This window comes from Gadus chalcogrammus, chromosome 8 (genome assembly GCF_026213295.1).
Source record: "Gadus chalcogrammus isolate NIFS_2021 chromosome 8, NIFS_Gcha_1.0, whole genome shotgun sequence".
NCBI lineage: Eukaryota > Metazoa > Chordata > Actinopteri > Gadiformes > Gadidae > Gadus > Gadus chalcogrammus.
Genome location: NC_079419.1, coordinates 10,067,049 through 10,093,589, shown reverse-complemented (window position 1 = coordinate 10,093,589; position 26,541 = coordinate 10,067,049). Strand labels below are relative to the sequence as shown.

General features: G+C 46.8%; 1 protein-coding gene across 3 annotated transcripts; it reads left to right on the top strand.

Moving 5' to 3' along the window:
* Window positions 1–53: 53 nt before the first annotated feature.
* Window positions 54–26,087, top strand: LOC130388312 (enhancer of polycomb homolog 1-like). 3 transcript variants are annotated; one of them, XM_056597769.1, is made up of 14 exons: window positions 54–775; window positions 10,943–11,102; window positions 14,869–15,014; window positions 18,072–18,278; window positions 19,192–19,340; window positions 19,609–19,741; window positions 20,436–20,600; window positions 20,936–21,025; window positions 21,460–21,608; window positions 21,689–22,143; window positions 22,516–22,622; window positions 22,771–22,912; window positions 23,142–23,499; window positions 23,824–26,087. In XM_056597769.1, the coding sequence occupies exons 2-14, from the start codon at window positions 11,003–11,005 to the stop codon at window positions 23,894–23,896; spliced, it is 2,274 nt and encodes a 757-aa protein (XP_056453744.1). In that variant the 5' UTR covers window positions 54–775; window positions 10,943–11,002; the 3' UTR covers window positions 23,897–26,087. The 3 variants fall into 3 exon arrangements, with proteins under 3 accessions (XP_056453744.1, XP_056453745.1, XP_056453743.1); XM_056597770.1 differs by having other exon boundaries at window positions 54–889; XM_056597768.1 differs by lacking the exon at window positions 54–775 and adding an exon at window positions 3,204–3,759 and having other exon boundaries at window positions 23,824–26,075.
* Window positions 26,088–26,541: the final 454 nt, after the last annotated feature.

The following is a 26,541-nucleotide window of genomic DNA, read 5'->3' as shown; positions in this document are numbered from 1 at the left end:
TTCACAGGATGAGGTCTGTAGTTCAACTCCCCATCTTCCTAAATGTTTTACTAGTGATATCCAAATACTTTCCTTATTTTATTCCAGGTTTTGTACTTTGTTCTGTCGTTATGTATTACTATTACAGGGACTGGGGAGATTAAAAGTTCTCTCAATGTAAGTAGAATACATTTTTGAAAGCATTATATCAGTAGCCTGATTTTAAGTTATTTAAACTTAATGCGGGATTCGTGAAATATTATGGTAAAAGTATTCTTCTTGGACTGGCACCGGATTTGTAAGCGGAAAGCTACATTTAATTTCAAACTAAATCTAGAGCACATTGTAAAATAAAGTACTAATGCATCAATAACCCCCAGCCAATCACAACGCGCCCTTCCTGCTAGACCATGACGTCACACAGCGCGGCTTCTCCACAGGTGATTGGTGCCCGGCGCCGACCAATCACAATCCGTCCTTCACAGCAAAGTTGTTAACCCCCAACAGTAGCACTTTGCTTTCCACCTCTCTAGTTTCAGCTGCTCGGCTACTAGAAACTAACATTTAGAGACTAACCGGCGGGATTAAAGATGATATCGACGGTGATTATCGATCGGACGGAGATGATCGATCAGACCGAGTGGGGATTGAGCGGAAGGAATAACACCCATGTCGGCTCGCACTGCTTGCGTCGTGGGTCCGATTCCCCGGCGTATTTACCAGTGACCTGCGCTACATGTCCCCGGTCCTGGTCCCGGGTGGGACCCAGGCCGCCCGGGGATGAATTCCCGGCCTGGTGAGTCTTCATCCCGGGTTGGGGGACCGAGCGGCTGCCCCGGGAGGGCCGCTCCGTGATGGGGCTTCTGGCGTCAAATGATTTCAGACACGCAATCAAATTCCTGGCTGGCTGGTAAGCTGGCTGCTGTGGTTCATATTATGCGGATAAAAGCTCTGAAACTATCTACTTAACCCGGGTTAACCAACCAGCCGGTCCTGACGGCATCAGGTCGGATCGTATTTAGTTTGGTGAAAGGAGGAGAGGTCGGGACTAATGCTGTCTGTCCACCATATCTCCAACAGTAAGCTGGAGTTTTTCTGGGGGTTAGACGGGCTCTAATGGGGTCGATGTCTCCTAACTATGAAACTTGTCCTACAGGAGCTTGATGCGGATTGTTTGGAGAGTTTAGTAGAGGCGATGTTCGGTGATCTTGTGTTATAAAACTAATGATTTGATCTTGGCTTATTATTGAGTGGTCAAACAGCGCCTCCCCGCCGTGTGGCGGACGGTGGGACTGCATGGCCCTGCACCCATCCTCCTCTCCTCCTTAACCCCCAAACTGCGTTTTAAAAACCCCAAAACCTTTCAGAAAGTTATGTTGCATGTTGAAGAGGTAGTGGAACTATTGTTCGGCGGCGACAACCGATGTCTTGGTTAAATGAATGATTAGTAGGTCGTAGACAAGACATAACCTTGACTATTCGGATATGTTCTGCTTTATCCTGCTCTGAGGGTCCATGTTTCTCCTCTCCTGAGGACCTCTCTGAGCCTCTGTCATGTCCGCTGGGTTGGATGAAGGGCGATTCAACTATGAGCTTAACCTTCCGGCGTCGTGAGACTGTGAGCGATGTCCACCCACACCCACCCTCCGTCACACAACATCACTCCTAAACACCACCTCGTTCTGGTCTCTACTCTCTACCGTACAGGCTCCGGTAGAGACCAGAACGAGACGTGTTGTTTCAGGTCTCCTGTCGGAGATTGTGCATCTAGGTTGAAAAAGTCTCCAGCACTTTCAAAGCAGGCAGAATGTGGAATAATGCGCTGGACGAGCTCATGTTGATGGTTATATTATTATTATAGTTGTGTGTGGTCAATATTATTCCTCCTCCGTGCGGTCATTATTATTACTCCCCCGTGCTCATAGTTATGTTACTGCCGCTCTTGAATCCAAACCTCGTCTTAATTGAAATAGGAATATCCCTGGTTTGGATTTGTTTATAAACGATCTCCCTAAATCCTCAAGGAGACGTTATAGTATTCACGACGACTGGTTTTCAGTTGGATACTACGTCGGGACCACCAGCCCTTGATAAGTTCGACTCAGCTTCACCTTGTCGGAGGTGAGAACATGGGTTGAGCCAGCAGGGGGCGCCCGTATTCTGACGCAGTGCTGTCACTTGTCTGATCTGAGCTGTCACTGGTCTGATCTGAGCTGTCACTGGTCTGATCTGAGCTGTCACTGGTCTGATCTAAGCTGTCGCTAGACAGTATAGGCTACTGTCTCTGAGATGTCACTGGTGTGTTGTCACTGTTTTACTGTCTCTGATCTGAACTGTCGCACTGGTCTACTGTCACTGGTCTACTCTGATCTGAAAATATTCAATCATTCCTTTCCTGAAAAGTAATGTCCATTAGTCAGATAATTTGAAGAGCTCACTAATTATAATGCCATTATGGCAACTACCTCTGTCCTAGTTTTGGGTCATGTATTAATTTAGATGGCAAGTGAAAACATCTCAAATTTAATTATTCAAAAAATGTAAACAATAATTAAATTGCTGATAAAATGTTTTATGATTATAGTTTTGAAGTTCTAGGTCCGTTGATATATTTTGAAGCAGGGGAATGAAGTTCAAACTATAACACTTTTATTTTAAAATATTTTATTATTAAATATAATATTTAAAATACTTTCATAAATTGGTAATCAAACTAATTTACAAATTACAACCGTTTGATATAATGCAGTATAACATCTGGCAAGAGAAAGAGTTCAACCATTTCATTAACGTCATTATCACATTTCAATGGACTGCGTTAAACCTCTTAATTATATAGGCCTACATCATATTGAATGTAATTTAATCATTTAACCTCGGGGCCCTCGAGAGATGATCTGCAATGAAATCATAATTCAGTTATTAATGCTATATTTATTTTTAAGGACACAATGACGATTGAGTTATTGTAAATTGTCAATCATAAAAAACAATTAAAAATTTCAGCGATGCGCATTTTTATTATATTTTGTTCTCTGATTCATTATTTTAATTATTCATAATGAATAACAACGCTCCTGAATACACTCAGTGTTCAATTTCCTTAAAAAAAAAATCTAAATCTAAATTCTCGTCATGTGTGTTATTTCAATGTATTATTTATTTGTGTGTGAGTGTAGTGTGTGCGTGCGTGTATGTGTGTGTGTGGAAAGCAACCCCCCCCCCCCCCCCCCCCCCCCCCCCACCAACAGCAGCGCCGCGAACGCGCAAGCGCTCGGGAGCGCGTGGGAATGGTCGGCGGGTGAACGGGGGGCTGGACCGGCTGGACCGCTCCAAGACAACCGGAGCAAAAGACTTTTAAATGTCCGCCATGTTGTCCATGGCGTACTGAACCAGCGGTGAGGGAGCGCAGCGCCGGGAAACACGAGTCCGACAGCGAGCGACCAACAGCCGGGCCTTCCCCCGGCTTCCCGTTCGGCGACGCCCTAAACACGGCTACAGCCCGTCGATCCTCCTTAGACCTGAGAATAATAAGCGCCACAGAGTCCTCCATGACAGCTCTGCCCGGCGCCGCGGTCAACGCTCGGAGCTCCGGTACATTCGCACCGCGACTCGCGCTGTGAGAATATGAGCAAACTGTCGTTCCGCGCCCGGGCGCTGGACGCGTCCAAGCCGCTCCCCGTCTTCCGCTGCGAGGACCTGCCCGACCTGCACGAATACGCGTCCATTAACCGGGCAGTGCCGCAGATGCCAACGGGGATGGAAAAAGAAGAGGAATCGGTATGCTTTAATCGTTCAAAAAAGCTATGAAAAATAAACGTTTTTGCATATTCTTTTCGACATCAGGGGTGTCCCTCTCTTTTTCTGCGCAAGTTTTCACAAAATGGCTGCCGTTTTTTTCCCTACCAGAAACACGACGAATTCTGCGTGTAAAACGCATCAATATATAGGTTTGGCACACGGTCTGGCAGGGTATGCGTGTGTTTTTTCCCGTTTGGGTGTAATATATCGGTATGGGTCGGTTGTGTTTGGATGGGACCGGTTTGGGAGTACAAAGGAATCACGTGATTCTAGCGCTTCGGACATTTTGTGTGCGGGGATGGGCGCCGTGTGGGCGTCATGGCGGCGGGCCGGGGACGGGGGCGCTGGCGGGTCCTCATGACATGTGGCCGAGCAGCCGGAGAGATGTCAACACACGCCGGCTGACAGGCAGGGACACCCCGGCTGACAGGCAGGGATAACCGCTACCTGGTAGCTGTCACTTATGACAAACTTGCTGTTGTTTGAACGCCCTACTTTACCTGGTGATAAACCAACCGGAGAAAGTAATATGAAATATTTAATATTGGATTAGATATTAAATACTGTTTGCGAATAGGGTTGTCCTTGTCAGTTTCTGGGTGGTTTTTCATGATTAAGCCTCCTAGTTTGGTTATTGTTTATTGTGTTCACCAGTAACTCAAGGTGTGTGTGTGTGTGTGTCCGGAGGAAAATTAATAATGTTAAAATGACAGGTAGGCTGTCGATCATCAACCATTCGCTCTTGTTGATTGTCAGAATATATAGTCTGTCTCAAAGGAGTGGCAACGTATAATAAAAAAGGCCCGGGAGCTTTTTATAGCTGTATTGTTATTCTGCATGCACGTGTTAACTGTATGTCCAATGACACCCTTTGAAGTTGTAGAATAAATAATTACAACCACGGAATTAATATCTGTATTCATAGTTCCTTGTTATGGGTCAGAGTTTAGACTGCCCAATAACCCATTCAACTAATTACCTCTATCAGTAGCTATGCCCTAAGATATTATTTTTCGTACATTATCTGCCTATTAACAAAGAAATATTAATACTGCATAAGTAGAAGTAACTTCATTTTAGTGGACTTTAATTGCACACCTGGGACAAATGTGTCTAAATCATAATAAATAACACACAATACCAGCCTAAATAAAATCTGCTCATAAGAATTCCACACCTCCATAATGCGGAGATGAAAGTGTGACACCGTGACAGTAACGCGGCGTGATGTCTCGCTGCTCGGAGCCGCTCTAGTACAGCTCTACTACGGAGGTCCCTGGAGGCCAACGGTTCAGTGGGTCAGATGGCACAGCAGGTTGCCAGCACGTGCCACTCCACAGGGGCCCTACGGCCGGAAGGGAGGGAGGCTTTGAAGTCTGCTCTCCCAGCAGGAGGGATGTGTTGCATAACAGTCCCTTCTCATACCGTGCACAGGCACCGGAGCAGCCCAGCTGTATGTTGGAAGAGAAACGTGCAGGACAGGTGGAAAATGCATTGAATACGGAGGGCAATGTTTGGTGCATTCTGTTCTATGGAGGCTAGTTTGTGTCAGGTGGTAGCAAGGAGGGTGGTGGGTGCCCGTATTACACTGCCTAGCCTTTGCGGTGTGAGGGTTCAGCTGGCATGATGTTGATTGGAAGCTAAATGCTAGCCTGTCCCAAGTTTCGACTCCGCTCCAGTTATCTCCTACACTGTGGTCAGTAGTTTGCTGGGGTGAACAGCCACTGAATCAGTGTGTGGTGCAGCCTGGAGTATTGATCTCCAGTATGGTGCTGACAGATAATCAATTGATTGGAAACAATTCAAAGTGCATTACGTGAAACGTATGAATGAATGAATGAATGAAGGGCATCCATCGACGAGTACTACTGAGTGAATCATGTGGGGTACAGAACGAACCACGATGCATAAACAACCAGTACCTCACTACAGAACCCCACTGCAAAAACAAGAAACTCACTACCGAACCCCACTGCATATCAGTCAGACCCTCACTGCATAAGCAACCAGAACATCAATGCAAAAAAAACAGAAATTCACTGAACAAAACTCTCATTACATTGAGGTCAACAAAGAACTTCGGTGAATGCTGGTTACTTCTATATCCCACATCAACCTTTTGTTTCTCCAGTCACCCAGTGTTGTGATATGAAAAAGCAATGGACTGTGTCACTAATTCGTCTGCATCAGAAATATCCTGGAAAGGGTCATTGTAGTCCATGTGGCCAGAGCCACTCCAGCCAGGAGCCTCTGTAGTCTTTGGTCGCACTGTGTTTCCCCAGATGGTTCCTCAAATCACTGTCGCGTGCGGTTATGTAATTGGATGGCCTGTTGTTGTAGGCCTGTCTGCAGCCTCAGCACCACACCAGGTTTTCTGTCTGTTTTGTCGGTTGCTTCTTGGACCAGGGGCTGAGCCTGGTTGTGTCACAAACCAGGGGACGGCCCCTGTTTTGTCGGATTAGGGTAGTGTGTGTGTGGACCAGGGCATTGTGTGTTTACATCTGGTTCTGGGCCGTGCATGAGCCCATAAACGCCTCTATTGCCGCGGTCTCGTCTCCTGCTGTGTGACCTCACTGAGGTGGAATGTAGGGTCATGTGACCTCTGTCTGAAGTGTGTCTGCAGCATCTGATTGGTTCCTTCAGCAGTGGGTCCTTGTATTGACCCGAGGTGATTTGTATTGCAGACTAATGTTTTTTCCTGCGCTGTGGCAGATTGTGTTTCGGCTGCATGGATGGAGGAATGGACTGGGACACCTATGTCACTAGTGAAACCTCTGGCTGCTGCGTATTCTGCTTGTTTACATGCACTTAGTATCTTAGCCATTAATATGTTTGAATTGTGTTATTTTAAACTGTGCGTAACATAGCTTTATATGTTATAGCTTAAATGTTTTCTTTATTTATTTGGCTTTAAATGTGGGTTAAAACCTGTGGGTCGACCTATTGATACATTTAAAAGGTGAGCAATGGATATACGTAACGTCACTTACATTCAGTTGTGATATGGTAAATAATTCTAAGCTAGGCTTCACCTTCCAGCCTCTATTAGTGTGTTTGACGTTGCTTATTTGCTAGGTCAGTCTGCAAACCTGTCAAAGCCGGTAATGCAACCTGTTTTGTTTAAACTCAACAATATAAACTTGCACATGCTCCAGAATGTACACCCGTTCGTTCACACAGGGTACTTTTTACTCTGGTGAGGGAAATGGTTTCAGTGGAGCCTTGTCTCCATTACAGAGGGTCTGTAAGGAATCTGGGAGATGGGGCCCAGGCCGGCGTGCTATTGTTGTTTGCTAGCGGAGTGATTAATCTGGAATGGAAATATGACTGCTTTGCAATAGCATGTGATTGTATAGGGGAAGGCACGGGGAGCGCTGTGTCTGTGTGTAAAGGAGGGTTTATTAGGATGGGCTGGCCAAGCTTTAAGATCACTGGGAATTGAGAGCTTGACTTTATATGTATGTAACCTGGATAGTTTCCCATATCCCCAGTCATATTATGCATCTAGTCCACAAAGCACAGATCTAACCCTGGTTACAATGACAGCCACTTTTGTTTCAAGGGTTTTGTGATGGTTTCATGTCCTAGTGGACAACTGTAGCCTAAACCTTCTGCTCTTTGCTAGTTCACCAGGACTTTGGAGTTACAAAATTGGAGATAAGTTTCAATAATAACCTTGATTGTGACCTCTGTACGATTTTGGGTTTGCTAGGCTACATTATCATTGCAACTCCACCCTAGCATATTGGAATTGCTATGCTACCCTCAATTAGCTTCGGGTGAGTGACTGTCAAATAACGTGCTTCCATGCCCATAGTCCTTATGCTACAGTAATTGCCGTTATGTGATTGCATTTGCAATTATGTATTATATAACATCAGTGCATGATTCATACCAGGTCAACCGTATGCAGCGCAGATGGGTTCTCCATTCACATCATTCTAGAAGTGAGGAGGCTGTGCTTTTAACAGTTATACTCATCACGGTTTATGTCAAAGTGGAGGCCAGGCCATGTATTATGAACTAATTATTTACATGGCGGAGACATCTTGCTCCTTTTCAGTTAAGACTAGGGATACACCGAAATGAAAATTCTTGGCTGAAACCGAAAATACTGAAGCAGTTGGCCGAAAGCCGAAAACGAATACTGAATGTGGCTTTTGCTGTTTTACATTCATTTTGCTTTAATTTTTCACCATTGCATAAATCAAACAATTAAATGTCCTTTATAAACTTTTTTGTCTTGCTTTTCAATAAAAAAAATCAATTACAAATTTGATACAAAATATTTATTTAATACTGAACGTTTTCTAAAATTCAGCAGACCTTATAGCAAGAATTTAAGAATGAATGTACCTTTTTAAATAAATGAGTAAAACATATTTATTTTTTATTTTTTATTATTATTTATTTATTTTTATCAAAAATAAAAATGTTTGTGTGTTATTTTCTGCCTTTCTACTCCTTCGGTGGCCGAATATTCGATGACTGCTAATCCCTGCTCTCCCAATGGGTGAACGGCGATGTTTGTGAGTGTCATACTAGAGTTCCGACACGGTCACCTGTAGGCTGTGGTCCTCCCTTCAGACAGGAAGTGCTGTGGGGTCGAGATGATGCCTTAAATTAGAGGTTGATCTTTGGGTTCAGTTCACGACCATTATCCTTATTCAGTTGGTGGCCATCTTTGCTCTAAACCCAAGCAGGGTAACTGAATTCTGAGTAATTCCATTCTATTACCCTGCTTGTGTTTTGAGCAAAGATGGCCGCCAGGTGAATAAGGATAACGGGTGTGATGGTCTCTGTCTTCCAGGGGCTGGTCAACCTGCTAGGGACTGACGGTAATCTCATGCAGTTTCCTATGCGTCATCTCTCGTTCCCTATAGGACTTCATTATAGAAGTTTGACAGCCTGTTCTCCTACAGTCATAAGGGTTTAGGGGTTTTAAACGGATGCATGCAGACGGACTGTTTGTCATAGAATGAGAACCAATCTTTCTAGTGCTTTATCCTTTAGTTTTAAGAGTTCCTACCAGGTGACGTGTTTTTCTCTTCATGACAAAACAAATGACTACTGACTCGGGCTGAAGACCCCCCTTGAAACATTAGAAAAATTCCGGAGTAAACACCGGAAAATCTCCTATCCTTTCCATGTTGCATGTCACCAACCTGCTGGTCAAATGTGTTTGTTTTGAGTGAGCAGTGGGATGACTGAACAGATTTACACAGAGTTCTGTCTACAATCTACTGGCAGCTTTCTTCCTTCCTCTCCTCAACTCATCCTTCCGTTCACTTCTCCTTCTTCCTTCCTTCTCACTTCTCCTCTTCCTCCTCCCTCTCCTGCTGCTGCTGTCTGGTGGGAGAAATCATGTTTGCTCCAGAGATGTGCTGAATAAAGACGGCAGCACACTGCCATGACAACCTGCTAGCCGCAGGCACGCTGCCCCGATCTGGGCTACTACTACAGCAGCAGCTGACTGATGAGGCCTGATATAGCATCCTAGCATACTCTGCTACTGCTAGCTCACCACCCCCAACCAGGCACTCGGGTCTGGCAGGTCCTGGTGATGTTCTTGTGGGAATAAAAGGGTGTGTGTGTGTGTGCAGGGTCCAAAATAAACACCTGCCACTATCCAACTTTTGTTGGGAACTTTTGGCAGGTAAAAAAGGGTTACACATTCCTTGGCCGGTAGTTCATCCCTGCTGGCAGGTAAAAAGTGAAACATTTCTAAGTAAACGTTTGGCCATTTGGATGCAGGTGGTGGTAGATACACAACAAAAATAGTTGAATGGCTGTTAAACTGTACCAATTAAACTCGAGTGTGTGTGCGTGCTGCGTGTGAGAGTGAGCATGCTTTCACAGATGTACAAACACTATATGTCTGCTGAATGTTTCTGAATGCTGTTAGTTTCTCCCTGTTCCTGGGTATTTGCGGTAAGCTATCCAAAGATTGTATTCTCTGGTTGGATGTTTAAAGCAGATGAAAAACAATACTGATTTGCTGAGCAAAAGTGTTATGGTACCCTGAGCACTCGATTGGTTCTCTACGCCGCTGTCAGAGATTCCTATTGCTTGCTTGTTTACATCCTCTGTAAATGGAATATTTCACAGGCCGGTGGTAATAAAAAGTTAAGTGCGTGCTTCTATTCTAAGCTGAGCCCCAGTCAAGCAGGGGTATGTTTGACAGTTTTGTCTGTCAGTTTAATGGGGGTTAAACTGAAATTAAAATGATCCATTATATTAAATTCAGGTCATGTCCCCCAAATCTTGTGTGAAACTATTCATGAGTAATCTCAGACGGCTGCTAACACAAAGCTAGCAGGATTACTGTTGGAGCGTGGATGCTCATTTCAAATCACAGATCAGTCAGGCATAATGGGTTCCTGAGCCTGTGTTATGAATCGAAACACCGTGACTGACATCCTAGGAGATGTCTGCTCTTTCCGGTCACGATTTTGTGGTTTCATTAATATCTTCCCCAACCCCATATTAAATGCTGGTTCCTGTACACTGGGGTCGTAAATCTGTAAATTAAATTGAAGCAAACCACCGCTTCTTCCCCCTACGTTGTGAACATGACTGCTGGCGTGATTTGTCTTTCACTTCGATTGTTCACGTCGGACTTCAGTGATGTCGGCTCAACCCAGATAATCCAGGGCTCTGGCTGTAGCACCCACCTTACCCTACACTTTCAGCCTTGTCTCATCATGTACACCTGCTGGGGTAGATTGTTGGGGCTCATTGATGGGTCCATTGATGGGTTCACCTGGTGACCTCTCATGGGTTCAGCACCTGGTGACCTGCTGGGTTGGGCACCTAGTAGGGACCTCTTCACTCTGGGCTTGGAGAGTTGTTATACCTCTGGACTAGGGGCCGTTGTATAATGTGGGCATATAAGGCCATTTCAGGAGTGCGATTAATGGGCTGTAAAAATGTAAAAGCAAATATAATACACTTTGAAATGTATAATATGTTGATGCACAAAATAACAGTGGTCATGGAAAATGGAGACGTCAGGAAATATGAAGGTGTTTAAATGCTTTGTTCATTTCATGGTAAATTGAAATCTGAAAGTGTAGGGTGGCGGTCTTGGAACCGGGCCGTTCTAAGGTTCTCCTAATCAGAACAGCGCCCTGTGTGACCCGGTTCCTCCTCCTCCCCCCAGGAGCACCACCTCCAGCGCGCCATCTCGGCCCAGCAGGTGTACGGAGAGAAGAGGGACAACATGGTGATCCCGGTGCCCGAGGCGGAGAGCAACATCCCCTACTACGAGGCCTTCTACCCCGGGGACTTCAACATGCCAAAGCAGCTCATTCACATACAGCGTGAGTAGAGCCCTCAACCTCTGCATGGTGGAGACGTCAGGATCCTCCTCCTCATCATGAGGGTTCTCGTCAGAAGATCATTAAGATGTTCTTCATGGTGGATCATTATCAAGATGTTCATCATGATGATCCATCAAGATGATCCATCAAGATGATGACTCTGAAGACGGTTATGATGATGGTCATGATGGTGGAGGACATTGCTTTTGCTCATAAAAAATACCGCCTGCATGTAGCAAGGTATTTTAGATGAATTTTGAGGGAGGACTACTAGTTAAGGCCGTGTTTGTGTGTGTGTGTGTGTGTGTGTGTGTGTTTTAGTTTGTTTTAGTTGCTCTTTTCAGACTAGCTCTCTCTGCTGTTTGCGTGGTTGGCTTTTACTTTGAAAAGCCAAAGGGATCAGATGATTACAGTGAACCTGCTGAGGAGGTCAGCTAGGAGAGCGTTATATCGGCCTATCCTAACGTAGGACTTTATGTTTCACTTGGAGTCGGGGGCTGTTGTCTTTACAGGACCCCTGTCTTGTTGGGCTCAGTATAGAGCAGGAGACTCTTTTAAAGTGTGTTAGTTTAGTTAAGACCCTTTAACGGCCCTGTGTGGTTGTTCTGTCCGCTCGTCTTGAGGCCTCTTTAAATGTACTTTATTTTCTTTATAATCGCTGAATGTTTCCTAGTGGGGATGACTTAATAAAACCAGGACTGAGGTGTAAACTTGTTAGATGCTCCCTCTAGTTACTAGGTTAAGGTTATCTCATCACTATCAGCTTGCACAAGATAGAAAGTAGTTAGTTGTGTGTGACTACTCACCACTTTCACTGCTTAATGATTACCTAATTTTAAGTACAAAGAATCACATTGATCAGTGGGTCAATGTGATGCAGCGTTTTTATTGACCCCCCCTGGGCTAAAGAGACACGTGTGTGTTTTATATTTATCAATGGAATAATTTTTGGTCCATGATTCTTCGAAATGTTTCAGGGTGATCCCAGCCAAAGGTTCTGGGTTCAACGCCTTGAGTGTGCAAGCATACCTGCTCATTTAGGACACGCTTGGAAAACCTCTCTAGACGTAGTCTTCTGAAATGACTAGATGGAGTTGGGACTGGTTTCCTGTCCTAACAGTAAGATGGTTTAGTCCCTGTACTGGAGAGAAGGTACTGGGCGCAGGCTGAAGTCTCAGCTGAAGTACGGCCGGTCTCTGCTGACTGGTAGGAGGGAAGCACCCCAGGAATCGGGCAGCTTTATTCTCTTCATTGTGTGTCTTCATGTGTCTTGTGTTTATTCTCAACGGTGTGTTTTTGTGTGTCTTATGTTTATTCTCGATGGTGTGTCTTGTGTCTATTCTTTTCATGTTGTGTCTTGTTTAATGTTGTGTTTATTCTCTTCATGTTGTGTCTTTGTGTTTCCTGTGTTTATTCTCTTCGTGTTGTGTCTTGTTTATTAATTTTATTCTCTAAATGTTGTTGCTACATGTTTTGGTAATTCTCACGTGAATTGTTTGTTGTTGTGTTTATTCTCATGTTGTGCCTTGTTTGTTCTTTATTCTTCTTCCTATGTTGTGTTGCCCTAGTGTTCTTGTATGTTTCAGATAGCCTTGTGGTGTGTGGATGTAGTTGAGGACAGAGTTGTATCTTCAGCTGAAATCCCATGTCTGCGCATCCGATCTTGGTTGAGATTTTAGGTCAGACTAGCCCAGGTTCAGACTGTTGGGATGGGCTCGCAAATTCCAATCTTGTTGGCGACGAGTAGAAACTGAACGATGTGGATCCTTATCTCAATTTAAAAGGTGTGGAGGATTCAAAAAACTTTGACGGTGATATCGCATTGGTTGAGCTCTTATTTTGAAAGGGCAGGGGCTCCACAGACTGCAAGTCTACAACATGGCCCTGCTTTCTAAAGTGGTTCCGCCTGTTCTACTAAACCACGGTACTTGCAAAAAGTAGGTTGAACGACGGCTAGACAGGTGGAGCACTATATGCTTGCTAACCAAGCTAGTTAAGCTAAGCTAGTTTAGCGCTAAACGAACGATTGCTAGACAGAGAGGCCACTATCGTTTTTTTTTACTCCATGGCTGTTCTGTCAGTGATATTACCATCCTTGAATAGGAAACGAAAGATGCAATCACTTAAAATTAGAACCGAAAGTGTCAACCATAACCACAGCCGAAACGTGTTGAGGGATCCCCATCTCTAGCCGCAATCAGTCGATATTTAACCAACTGGTTTCGTGTATTCAAGTATTCAAGTATTGGGCTGCTAGGCTAGTCCTAATGCTACACATGTGGGTGTTGCCATGGAAACGGGGATCATCACTCCCTGATGTGGTCAGAGGAGCTTGTTAAGTGAGACGTGATTATACGAGGTGGAGAGTTGGCATGTTGATGTGTTAGGATTTTACCTAGAGGGAGGCCAGGGGGGAGAGGGGGAGAGACGGGAGTGCTGATGAAGGGGAGGCAGACTAGAAATACATTAAGGATGCACTGGTCCCATACTGCGAGGAGGGTTTCACTGGGCCCATACTGGGAGGAGGGACCTGGTCCATACTGGCCCAGAGTGCCGTGGCTGGGGTCTGTGCACAGCTATGATACTCATCTTTCCTTTCTCGTCCAGCCCTTCTTGTTTAGTGAAACCCCAGCTTCCCATCAGCCAGGAGGGAATGGGTGATTGTCACCTCAGCACTGACTTGGGGGTTTGTTGTACCCTGTGTTACATACACATTACTATCCAGTAGTTAGTGGTGTGAAGGCCAGCGGGCGGATGCACACTCATGTCGGCAAACAGGGCTGTTAAATCAGGTCAAGAATTTATTAAACACATGCAGTACAACGAAGGCCTTTGAAATCTTTATTTGAGTACAAAAGCCAAAAATCATTGGCGTCGAAACGGTATTCGGTATCGGCCCATCCAAAGATATGGCGCAACCCTAGCATCCACCTTCTGATTGGTTAAGACTTCAGGAAGAACAGTTATTCTAGAACATGTTCAATGTGTTACTAAATACGGACTGCTTGTACCTCCTCGCTGAAGGTCCTTTGAGCCTCAGGGAATCTGAAATAGCCGGCGTAGAAAGGGAACTGACACTCTGGGCTGTTTAAAATCCCGGGCTAATCAATTTTCATAAATCCTGGACTGGAACTTCAAGTCTGTTCCGGCGGAAGCGGAGTTGACATCTTTGACATTTTATCCTCTGAGTTTTTCCACACCCAAAGATGATCATTCTTGGCTTGTGATGATTTGTGTACAGAACCATATTTGGTCCATATGATTGTGTTGGAAACCAATGTGGAGTAGCAGGTTTCTAGAGGTGTGTGTGTGTGTGTGTGTGTGTGTGTGTGTGTGTGTGTGTGTGTGTGTGTGTGTGTGTGTGTGTGTGTGTGTGTGTGTGTGTGTGTGTGTGTGTGTGTGTGTGTGTGTGTGTGTCACTCCAGTCTGTATAAATCCTCAACCGCCTCCAACGTTAATTCAACTAAAGGCTGACGAGGTTTAAGCTTGTGTTGATGTTGAATACTAACTGCTATTGACGTTCATAACTGTTATGTAGTAATTTGCTACTCCCTCAGCTTTGAGAGGGTGCAGGCTAAGCTGAGGGAGGGCTAGGCTAAGAGAAGGCTAATATAAGGGACGCCATTGTTTGAGTATGAGCAAACTTCAAAGCGTTAGAGGTTTTCTCCATCACAACGATCTGGTCAATGTCTAAAAGCGGTTCAGTGGGTTTGCTGGTCTGAAGCAGGACTTTAACCCGCCCCCCCCCCCCCCCTGTTGTCTTCAGCTTTCAGCCTGGACACAGAGCAGCCCGACTACGACCTGGACTCGGAAGACGAGGCCTTCGTGGTCAAGCTTAAGAAGAAGATGGAGATCAGCTTCCACCAGTTTGAGGAGATGCTGGACCGCCTGGAGAAGGGGAGTGGACAGCAGGTGGGTCCTCTAGCACTAATCTAGCTCAATGTCTGGGGGGGGGGGGTGAGTTGTCCTTCTTTGATTGAACCAATAAGAACTGACCGTCTGATCAATATTAATTGATCAATTGCATAGAATCGTCCCCCTCAAAGCTGGCCATTTAAAAGGATCCCTATGTGAGGTCAATTATTTGTGTGTGTTTCTGTACATGGATATCTTGAGAGCCTTCTGACCTGGTGCTGGTTCTTCAGTGGGACCAGACCTTCTGACCTGGTGCTGGTTCCTCAGCGGGACCAGACCTCCTAACCTGGTGATGTTCCTCAGTGGGACCAGACCTTCTAACCCGGTGCTGGTTCCTCAGTGGGACCAGACCTTCTAACCTGGTGATATTCCTCAGTGGGACCAGACCTCCTAACCTGGTGATGTTCCTCAGTGGGACCAGACCTCCTAACCTGGTGATGTTCCTCAGTGGGACCAGACCTCCTAACCTGGTGCTGGTTCCTCAGTGGGACCAGACCTTCTAACCTGGTGATGTTCCTCAGTGATACCAGTCCTTCTAGGGTTTCCGCGGGGTTGTTAAAGGTATTAAAAGGTAGTGAATGAAATAGCCCAAATTAAAAAGTACTAAACGTCATCTGACGAGGTATTACATTTCCAACAAGGCCTTTGAGTTTTCATTTTGTGTAATTTACATGCAGGCCTATCTCCTTAAAATTTCTAAAACTTGCGTGGATTTATTTTTAATGATGTCACGTTCTGCACGTGGCCAATGATGTACATGTGCAGAATGATCGCAAAAAGAACATTTGTTTGACTGGTTGCCATGGTTATCTGTGTGGTTAATTTGCAGTTGCGGTGTTAACTAGCGATGTTGTCAGCTTACTGTTCCATTAAACTGTAATCAGAAAATGCAGTCATATGCTATAGACCCTATAGATCTGTTGTATAAAGGCTGGGACGAATTTCGAATTATAAATATGTACACTTTATGTTGAAAGTATAGACTGTCTGTCACGGTTCCCATTGAAACGAATGGTGCGGTGATTATTCTTCAAAACGAGAGCTGGTAAATTGCGAGTTTTGGGGCTCTAGAGTCAATAATGGCGACGCTATCGAAATTTTACCATTGTGGTCGTTTTCAGTTCAGACGGTCCCTAAGCTCACAGCTGAAAGCCGACCGCTCATAGAAGCCAATGCAATTCACCATTCGCTAAAGACGGCTTGTTTGGATGAAAACAATGCTGTAGCTGGTTCTCTCGGTTACTACAATGAATTGTTTCACAACGATGTTTCACATTTGATTTATTGAACCGCAAACTCCGAATCTTCCAATTTTATGTTTCCAACTTTACCGTAGTTCCTCCGTTTATATGCTTTACTCACAGGTGTGTGAATTGACCTGGATATGAAGCCTCCATAGTGCAAAATAACATTTGTTTCTAAAGAGATGACGGAGCTCTCCTCTCCGTTTATATGCTTAATTACTCGGGCGTGTGAATTGACCTTGATATTAAGCGTCCGTAGTGCAAAATAATATAACATTAGTTTTTTAAAGAGATAAGAAGGAGCTCTCCTCTCCTCTTCGTTTATATGCTTTACTCACAAGTGTGTGAATTGACCTGGATATGAAGCGCATATCCAGCGTCCGTAGCGCACAGAATGTTATATTGTTTTGCGTAGCGCAAAATAATCGAACATTCGCAATTTAAAGAGATAAGCTGAAGCTCTCCTCTCCTCTTGCTAAAAAAAAGAAATTCAGCAGCAGCGGTCATATCTCAGCACTTAGCAGCGCCGTACCGCCGCAGCTAGCTGCATATACTGTAGGGGAAACACTGGAATGAGAAAAAGCATAATTATTAATGTATTTGAATTGTTTTGTTATGGTGGCAAGAAGTATAATAAATGGGATAATCAGTCCTAATAAAACTGTTTGTGCAACCAACGGCACAACAAGACATGATTGCGGCTCTTGTCGCTCTCGTCTCTTTCTGCATTTGACATGCTTGTAGAGCGGGGAGTGACGTAGACTGATATTCCCCCTATAGAAAGAACACTGGTGTGAATTTGCACTACGGTATCTATTTTGACATTACCGTGTGACCGGTAGACGGCCGCGTTTACATGGACACTTCTGATCGATTAGAAGTGGAAGAACAGTTCAATTGGAATAAAAAATGATCATATATACGGCTCAATCGGAATACAATTATCTGATCGGAATATAATTCCATGCGGAATAGTAGAGGTGGTGTATTCCGCTATAACATCACATCTCTCTTAACACTCTGTCAGTAGTCCGGTGACTTATCAACCCCGGCGCGTCCGTTTTTCTCAGCGACGTCAACGTCTTTGGCAGACTATTTCTCTGCTGTTTTGGCACAAAGCTGTGTAATAATGTATAGAACGTCGCCGGTCATTAACGAAAATAATACCCTTCAGGGCGAAGCAAGACACCTCCGCTCCGCATCGTGGCCCGGTTCGCCCTGTCGGGGCTTATTTACCTGATAATGACCTGCGTTCTGTACTACAACATTATCCCTTACCTGTATCATATAAGTCCAGACCAACATAACAGTTGTGCGAGAGAGACATACGAACGTAGGCTTACCACTTTTGTAAATGCCATAGGCCTATATACAGTACATTCAGATTCCATGATAGGAATAGATCTATTCCGATTTAGAAATCTAATCGGATCAGAAATGTCCATGTAAACGCGGCTAGTGTTGTGTGTAATGCGTTACTACGCGGTACTTTTTCATGTAAAACCTTTACACTGTTGTTACAATATTTAACGAGGTAATAATAAATTTTCTTCAACACTGGAAACAAAAACTCTCTGGCACTCTCTGTCTATGTCTACTTTGTGACATATTGATTAAAAAGTATGGACCAAGTCCCGTTGGTACATCTTGATTAATCCAACTCCTATGGTCTCAACTCTGTCTCTCTTGAAGTCGTGCTGGTATTAAAAAAATATGGTGAAGGTATTAAAAAAGGTATTAAAAGGTAGTAAATTCAACTTAAGAATTCCTGTCTAAACTGTTCTAACCTTGTTCCTCTCCCCCTCCCCAGCTGGTGAGTCTCCCCGAGGCCAAGCTGCTCCTGAAGGAGGACGACGAGCTGATCCAGGAGGTGTTCGACTACTGGAGCCGCAAGAGGAAGGTGGGCAAGCCGGGCTGCCTGCTGGCCGTGGTGAAGCAGGAGAAGAGGGACGGATCCAGCACCAGCGACCCCTACGTGGCCTTCAGGCGGAGGACCGAGAAGATGCAGACCCGCAAGGTGAGCGTCGACAGGCTTGAGAGTGATGGAGCTCATAGCCTCCCGCTGGGGTACGGGGGTCTCTCTGAGGGGCCAGACCAGCTGAGGTTTCTTTTCCTGGACATTTCCTTCATTTCTAAACAGAGTCAAACTTCTGCCTTGATTTTTCAACTGCTTTTTTTAGACTGATTGTGCCCCCAAGTGGCCAAAAGGAAAACTGCACATTATTAGAGTGGGCTGGGGAAAAGACAAATGGTATTCTGAAGAATGAGTCATATTTCATCCAGATACTAAACATTTAATGGTGAACAATTGAATGGTCATCAAACAGGTCATTATATAGTTAAACGTAATGAGACATTCCCATTTTCGATCGAGGTAATCCATGTTGAATGAATTTAATGGTATAGGCCTATATTGTTTATGAGGCATCATTTTCAATACGTTTTGTATTAGTGATACAAAATCTTGTGGTATTTTATGGTTTATGAAGAGCTATGATATATATATAATATGAGTTGTACTAAATCTTGTGGTAGGTTATTGTTTAGGAAGAGCTATGATATATGTATGATATGAGTTGTATTACATTTTGTGGAATGTTATTATTTATGAAGAGCTATGAAATACATATGAGTTGTACTAAATTTTTTTGGCATGTTATTATTTATGAAGAGCTATGATATGAGTAGTCTTAATCTTGTGGTATTTTATATTGGATATGGTATAAGATGTGCTATGTATAATATATTGTTATAGTTATACTAATATTGTATGTTGGGGTCTGTATTGTTTAAGAAGTGCTATGTATAATATATGTGCTGCAACAGTTATACTAAATGTTGTATGTTATGGTTTATGAAGAGCTCTGCTGTATAACGTACAGTATAACGCGTGTTGTAACAGTGATGCCCCCCTTGTGTGTCCCCCTCAGAACCGTAAGAACGACGAGGGGTCGTACGAGAAGATGCTGAAGCTGAGGAGGGACCTGAGCCGAGCCGTCACCATCCTGGAGATGATCAAGAGGAGGGAGAAGAGCAAAAGGGAGCTGCTGCACCTCACCCTGGAGATCTTCGAGAAGAGGTAGGACTCCCCCTCGGAGAGGGCCCTGGCCAACAGCCTCCTAGTACTCCTCTTCCTCAGACTCTCCTCCTCCTGCTCCTCTTCCTCAAGCCCGAGTCCTCCTAGCTCCTCTCCTCTTCTTCAAGCTCACCTCCTCTAGTGCTCCTCTTTCTATAGCTCTCCTCCTCCTAGCTCCTCTCCTGTCCCTAGCTCCTCTCCTCCTCCTTGCTCCTCCTCCTAGCCCCTCTCCTCCTCCCAGCTCCCCTCCTAACGTTGACACCTCCTCCAGGAACGTGATGTCTGACTACAGCGGGGAGGTGATGGCGGAGGTCCTGGCCCAGCAGGCCCTGGTCAAGCCCCAGATCATCCCCCTGGTCCCCATCGTCAACCAGTACCGCCACCAGGACCACCTGGACCTCAAGGTGAGAGCCCACACCCTACCAGAGTCTGCCTACCTTGTATGTTGTACGTCCTGATGCTAGTTTCAGAAGCGAAATCCAGACATGAACAGAGCAGGTGTCCATGTTCTCCTATGAGGGCGATCCGTCCCCACATCGGGGCCTGTGTGTGTCTCAGGCTGAGTAGTGCTAGTCCTGCCGTCTCATCAGAACCTGGTTGCGTTCAAAGCCCTGGTCTGCTGCCTGATCACTGGTGGGACTGCCTTCATACCTTGGATGGCGTGTGTCTTCGGAGACCCCTGGGTTGAAGCTCAGCTGTAATGGAGTCTGACAGCCACTGGTGTCCTCGCAGCGATCCTACGGGATATTGTCGCTTTAGCTTCGAGCGTTATTCCAATAAAACTCAATGAAACCCAATGAAAACTAAGACTATCAGTTGATCAAAACAAAGTGGAGCAGTGGTCTCCGCCAGCTCCCATCCAGCCAGGAAAAAGATCCCACTGGGAAATTCCTTCCTTTTTTTTCATATTTTTTCCGAGGCCTGACACTCTCTCCGGGCCAGCTAGTCTGAACGGTTCAGACTGAGGATTTGAGTCGACTTCAGTTTCCAGACTCATTATCAGCGGTGGATAGAAGTCTCACCTCAAGTTGGTTTTGATGATTGTTGCCGTGGTAATGTCAAAGTGATAACCGTGCATGCGGGTTTGTGTGTGTGCAGCCTGAGAAGGCGGAGGTCCCGCGGCAGAAGAGGAAGTACGAGAAGAAGCAGAAGGTGGTTGCCGCGGCGCCCGGCCTCCCCCACCACCCCGGCCCCGCCCTCTTCAACGCCAAGGACCTCAACCAGTACGATTTCCCCAGCTCGGACGAGGAGCCCTACGCCCAGGTACACTCTCTCACCCAAAGTACTCAATATGTCAGCCCAAATACTCACTCTCACTCTCTCACCCCAACTGCTCACCCTCACCCAACTACTCGCCCAAATACACTCACTCACACACTCGTCCCAAATACACTCACCCCAAATACTCACATTCGCACAACCCACCCCAATTTCACACCGTTAGTCGCTCTCACTCACACACTGAGTGAGAGAGTCACTCACCCAAACGTTCAGTTCACCCTGACTACACTCCCTCGCACTGGTAGACGTTCCTCCTGACCCCTGTGTGACCCCTGTGTGACCCCTGTGTGACCCCTGTGTGACCTCTGTGTCTCCAGCTGCACTCTGGGTCCTCGGAGGCGGAGGAGGAGAACGACCCCGACGGCGTCTTCGCCTTCCGCAGGAAAGCAGGCTGCCTCTACAACACGGTAACCACGGCAACGCCACCGCCTCACTTCAAATCAACGTTCATTTATGTGGCACCGCAATCCTGGGTCAGACCTGGTCCAAGTGGTCCACAGTGTTTATCCCGGGGTCAGACCTGGTCCACGGTGATCGGACCTGGTCCACGGTGATCAGACCTGGTCCACGGTGATCAGACCTGGTCCACGGAGATCAGACCTGGTCCACGGTGGTCAGACCTGGTCCACGGTGATCAGACCTGGTCCTGCTCCAGACCTGATCCACGTTGGTCAGACCTGGTCCACAGTGGTCAGTCCTGGTCAGACCTGATCCACAGTGATCAGACCTGGTCCATGGGGCTCAGACCTGGTCCATGGGGCTCAGACCTGGTACATGGTGATCAGACCTGGTCTTAGTCCAGACCTGGTCCAGGGTGCTGATCCCGGTCTCTGTCCCCCAGTCCCTCCAGGAGCGTGTTGGGTGCTGGCCTTGGACGGATCCGTCGGAGGGTGGGGTGGAGGACGGACGCTACCGCTACAGCCTCGCCACCCTCACCATCCCCCGACGCTGCCTGGGCCTGGCCCGACGGAGGATGGGCCGGGGCGGCAGGTAAGAACCCCAGCCCCCCCTCTAGTAGTCCGCCGCAGTGCCGCGATGGGACCCCCGTACTGACTGGTCCTGTGTTCCAGGGTTCTGCTGGACCGGGCGCACACGGACTACGACAACGTGTTCCACCGGCTGGACCCGGAGACCCTCCTCCTCCCCCCCTCCCGGGCGCCTCCTCGTCTCCTCCCTCCTCCTCCCCCTTCGCACTCGGCCCTCACAGAGAAACTCTCCAGTACCTCAGACACGAATACCTCGGAGCGCAGGAGCGCCTCCACCGCGCCCCCCGCCGGCGGCTCCTCCTCCTCCTCCTCCTCCTCCTCGTTGTCGCGCTGCTCCTCAGACCTCAGTCACCTCCTGTTGAACATTAAGGCGTGCCGCTGGCGCCACTTCCGGCCTCGAACACTACCGCCGCACGCACTGGCCGACGCCCACCCCCTCTTCAGACGCCTCAGCCGGGGTCTGAGGCGGCCCGGCCCGGACGGCGGCTCCCTGGGGGGCCCCGCGGCCCCTAGCAGGCCGGCCCCCCCTCCCGTCGTGGGTGAGTACCAGTGGACCCGGGGTTCTGCAGAACCTCCTCGTTATGGTAGACTCACTACAGCTGAGGTCGGGACTGTTGTCTTTGGCGGCACAATGCTAGCTAGTATGTGCTGGGCTAGGCTTGGCGCTAGCTGGTCAAAACTAGCAAGCTGACCATTAGCTGACCAAGCGATGTTCAGTTGTGTCGATGGAGTGGTAGTGGGGGCCAAGCAGTTCAGAGGTCGATAACTAGTTGGTACCGTGCCAGCTAGTTTGTGCGTTGCCTTGGACTGTATGTGTGTGTATTTATGTGTGTATCTTGACTGTGTGTGTGTGTGTATCTTGACTGTGTGTGTGTGTATCTTGACTGTGTGTGTGTGTGTTTTTGCTCCAGCGCTAACAGCAGAACAGTACCAGCACCACCAGGACCAGCTGGCCCTCATGCAGAAGCAACAGCTGGAGCAGCAGACGCACAGCAGCACCGCTGCCCACAGCGCCCCTGTGAGTCTTCCCTTCGCTGTCATTTCTCTCTTCTGAGTCTTTGACTCTTTCCTTTCCTTCTTTGCTTGACATTCCAACCATCACCTAACCCCTTCCCTCTCCCTCTCTCTCTCCCTCCTCCTGTGTACGCTGTGGTCTCTCGCCCCAGGGCCTTGTCTCCAAGACGTTGGACGTAGCTAGCGCCCAGCTGGCTGCATCGGCGCTGCTGACCAGCGAGCAGGTGCTCGCCTTCAAGGCCAAGGAGGACACGCCTCCGGGGGGCGGAGTCAATGGCGTCCTGCCGCCCTCAGGTAACCTTGACGACCCAAACTCCCTGACCTTGAGACCAAACCAAACGCCGGCTTAGCGGAATAAACCGGAGTCCAGAGAGACTGACCAAGCCTCTGGTCTTAGGGGTTAAAGGAGACACTCTTTAACATACTCTACGTATGCGTGTTCCGGATATGGTTTACTAATTACCAACATCTCTTTCCGCCATCTCAACCTCTCCCTCCCCTCACCCTTCACCCCCGGCTCCAGGTGTTTTCAAAGGTCTGGTCCTCCAGGGCACAGCGTCCCCCGCCCCTCCCTCCAACACCGCCACAAGCTCCGCCTTCCTCCATCCTGGCAACGTCCTAAACTCCGCCCCCAGCTCCAATAACAACGGCACCAGCCACGGTGTCATGCCCAACGCTCCCACTGCAACCACTCAGGTGCTGCTAGGCAACAACAACAGTCTCCGCCTGGCGCTGCCCAACGCCAAGCGGCCCCACGGCTACGCCCCCCGGACACTGAGCAGCGCCGTGACCACGTCGGCCCTAAAGCTAGCCGCCGCCGCCAACTGTCAGAAGAACAAGGTCCCCGCCAACTCGCCCTCGCCCATGGACCTTGTGCCCAGGTAGGACCAGGTGCCGAGGTGGGACCTAGCATCTTGGGGTTTGAAGCCTTTTTGAGATAAGAAGCTAGCTATAATAAATAAATTACTTTTACACTATTGGGTAAGTGAGCTAGCTTGACATTGGAGCTAACTTGTGATGCGCTAGCTTGGTCGTAGAGCTAGCTTGGAGTCAGAGAAAGCTTGCGATGACAGTAGCTTGGCATTAGAACTTGCTTGGTGTTGAGAGCTATTCTTTGCATTTGGAATTGGAGTTTGACGTTAGAACAACTTGCATGCTAGCTCTGATGTAACTTGCTCACCGTCTGTCCTGCATTTGATCTTCAGGGAGAACCACGATCAAGACCAGCCTGCGCTGAGCAGCCTATCAGAGAACACGTTGGCCATGGAGGTTACGTAGCCCCGCCCCCCAGGCCACGCCCACCTCAGCTCCACTCTTCCTGGTTGGCCCTGGAGATGCACTGCGCCTTTTAGGAGCCAAGAGTCCAGGCTGCTGGGCGGGGACGGGGTGGGGGGGGGGGGTTGCGCACGGACACACACACACAAACACACACACGCCGTCTCCACGGCAACCGTTTCGGGACTTAATTGCAATGCTCGTCTGGTATGTTTTTTGTTTCCCCCTCCCTAATTGGTTACTGTTGATAAGAGATGGATGTGTGTAAATTATGACCTTGGAGACGATGTGTACAGAAATGCATATTTGTAAAGCCCCCGCCCCCCACCCCCTCTTGTATATAACATTACTTGAATACAGAACTGTTCATCTGTGAGGTTTGCACTCGGATGTCAGCGAAAGAACAAATATCAAATTTAAAATAGAAAATGTGTTAAACTGCAACGTGTGTGCGTCGGCGTGTCTGCGACTGCGTGTGTAACAGCGTTTGTGTGTGCGTCAGTGTGTACGTGTGTGTGAGTGCGCATGTGTGTGTGTGTGACAGCGTGTGTGTGTGTGCCTGCCACAACGGTCTGTTGTATTTATTGTGCGTGTTTATGAGCCGTTCTTCCTTTAGTCCCTCTTGTGTTCTCCGTGCCGTCTGTGTTTAGCACTAGGTGTATACGTCTCCCTGCGTTAGTCTGTATGTCGTGAGGGGAAGGCCTGGTCCTCGTCTCCAGTCGGTCCATTTTGTTCGTGTTGAGTCAGTGATGACGTTGCGTTTATCAAGGTTCTGAGTGACGGAAGGGCCTCTCCCCCCCGCACGCACCGTAATGGAACAGTCCATCTGTGGCGTGATCTTTGGCAGTTGGTTTAATCGGTTTCCCACACAAGCTCTTCCATCGTAAATTATTCCAGAGACGAGAAACAAAGCGTCGGGAAATTGAGTCTGGTTCCCTGAAGACTTGGCTGCTTCTGACGTATCTAGCACTATGATTCATCTTTTTAGATTTATTTTTTATTGATGCTGCTTGTTTGTATGATTTTGGGTTTTGTTTTTTTCTGGTCTGTGCCAGTCGGCACTTTTCTACCCTCAAGGATAACCCCACCGTCACATCCACCTCATTTTGTGAAAAAGATATTTTTGTAAGAAATGTTTTGTTATGATTGTATGTCTCCTCGAAGAAAAAGTCACTCTTTTGTCACTTGTCAATCTAAAAAAAATGTAAGGGAGAAAAATCGCAGTACTTGTCTCGACATTAATCATCATTCCAGTTTTGACGTAATACAAAATGAAATAAATAAACAAATGTATTAAGTGAAACGACAAAAAAAAAAAAAGTTAACAAACTGATTATTTTTCCTTGCTTTGGGATGTCTGAAGGCCGGGCAGACGCTAGTGGAATCTGGTGCCTTCTTTGGAAAAAAGATTCAATAAACTCCATGCCCTCTCTTCTGTGAAGAGTTTGGTTCTGAACTAACAAATGTGTGCGTTGATTTTCTCTGGGTCCTCAGTTTCCATGTCTACGCCCTTCACTACCCTAAAAACCAGCAGGCCTGGTGAGCCTTCGTTGATTTTACAAGGCTGATGTTTACAACATCACGAAAGCTGACCGACCCATGAGTGGGGTCTAATGCTTCTACAAAAGGGTTTATCCATGAAGCATGACTCATCTAGAAGTCCAGATCAGCTTCCCATGAATAGAATTACATGAATCATCTAACTTGATTCCCAGACTTGGCCATGTCTATTGTCTAACCCTTTATCTGATAATGATCCTCTCTCTCTTGGAGGGCTATGGGTGGGTTTGGATGTATTGCTCCATGGCTAAGTGGCAGAAACGTAAGCGACTCAAGCGTTCCTACATTGTCGAAATACTGGAGTTCATCCTCTGGATAAAGAAAATAAACGAAATCCTGTTTGATAGTAACGTAGGTGCAACATTCTCGCTGTATCCCCATAAAGCAGCGGCTGAGATGCGCCCATCCTAGAAACGGTACCGTAAGACATTCATGCTCCCTCAGCGTAGTACGCCGGTACTGTGCTGACCTCTAGCGGCTTCACCCCCGAAACATGCATGGTAAGTCGCTTCACTAAGTTGCTAGGCAACACTGACGAGCTTGCGGTTGGTTGGAATGCCGTTGGAGAGCAAAAAATTATAGTTTGTAGGAATTATACCTGCTGCCAGTACGGTTCATATTATACATATACTTTATTTTCAAACTTTAAATGTCTGTTAACAGTTGTATATGAAGCGTATTATTTCAGGTCTGGAGAGAGCGGTTGCCGGTGTGATTCCGACCGTCCCATCATGAGGCAATAGAGTGGCGAAGTCACGCCCCTTCCGGTAGGGCTCATGGGACCTATGAGATCGAAAAATATGAATGGGTGTCAATGGAGAGAAAATAATTATTTTCTGGTCCCACTCTTTATATGCCCTGGATTACACATATGTTGTTTGTGGATTTAAATGATAATTTTTCATGCAAAGAAAACTAAAAATGTTCGTGAAGAAGTTTGATAATTTTAGGTTTTATGTGAGGCCGCTTTGTGAACTACAGCTCTTCGCTGCTCTCGACGCATATGATATACGGCACCACACCCGCCCTTGGAACTCGGCACAGAGATGGCGATCTCTCTGCCCCACTTCACCGCTTTTTCCAAGGGG

Bases quoted from the DNA above. Each gene is read 5' to 3' on its own strand.
- LOC130388312 (XM_056597768.1), top strand. From the start codon at position 3,607: ATGAGCAAACTGTCGTTCCGCGCCCGGGCGCTGGACGCGTCCAAGCCG. The intron at 11,103-14,868 runs GTGAGTAGAGCC...TGTTGTCTTCAG, and splicing joins GCAGCTCATTCACATACAGC to CTTTCAGCCTGGACACAGAG. The intron at 23,500-23,823 runs GTAGGACCAGGT...TTTGATCTTCAG, and splicing joins CCCATGGACCTTGTGCCCAG to GGAGAACCACGATCAAGACC.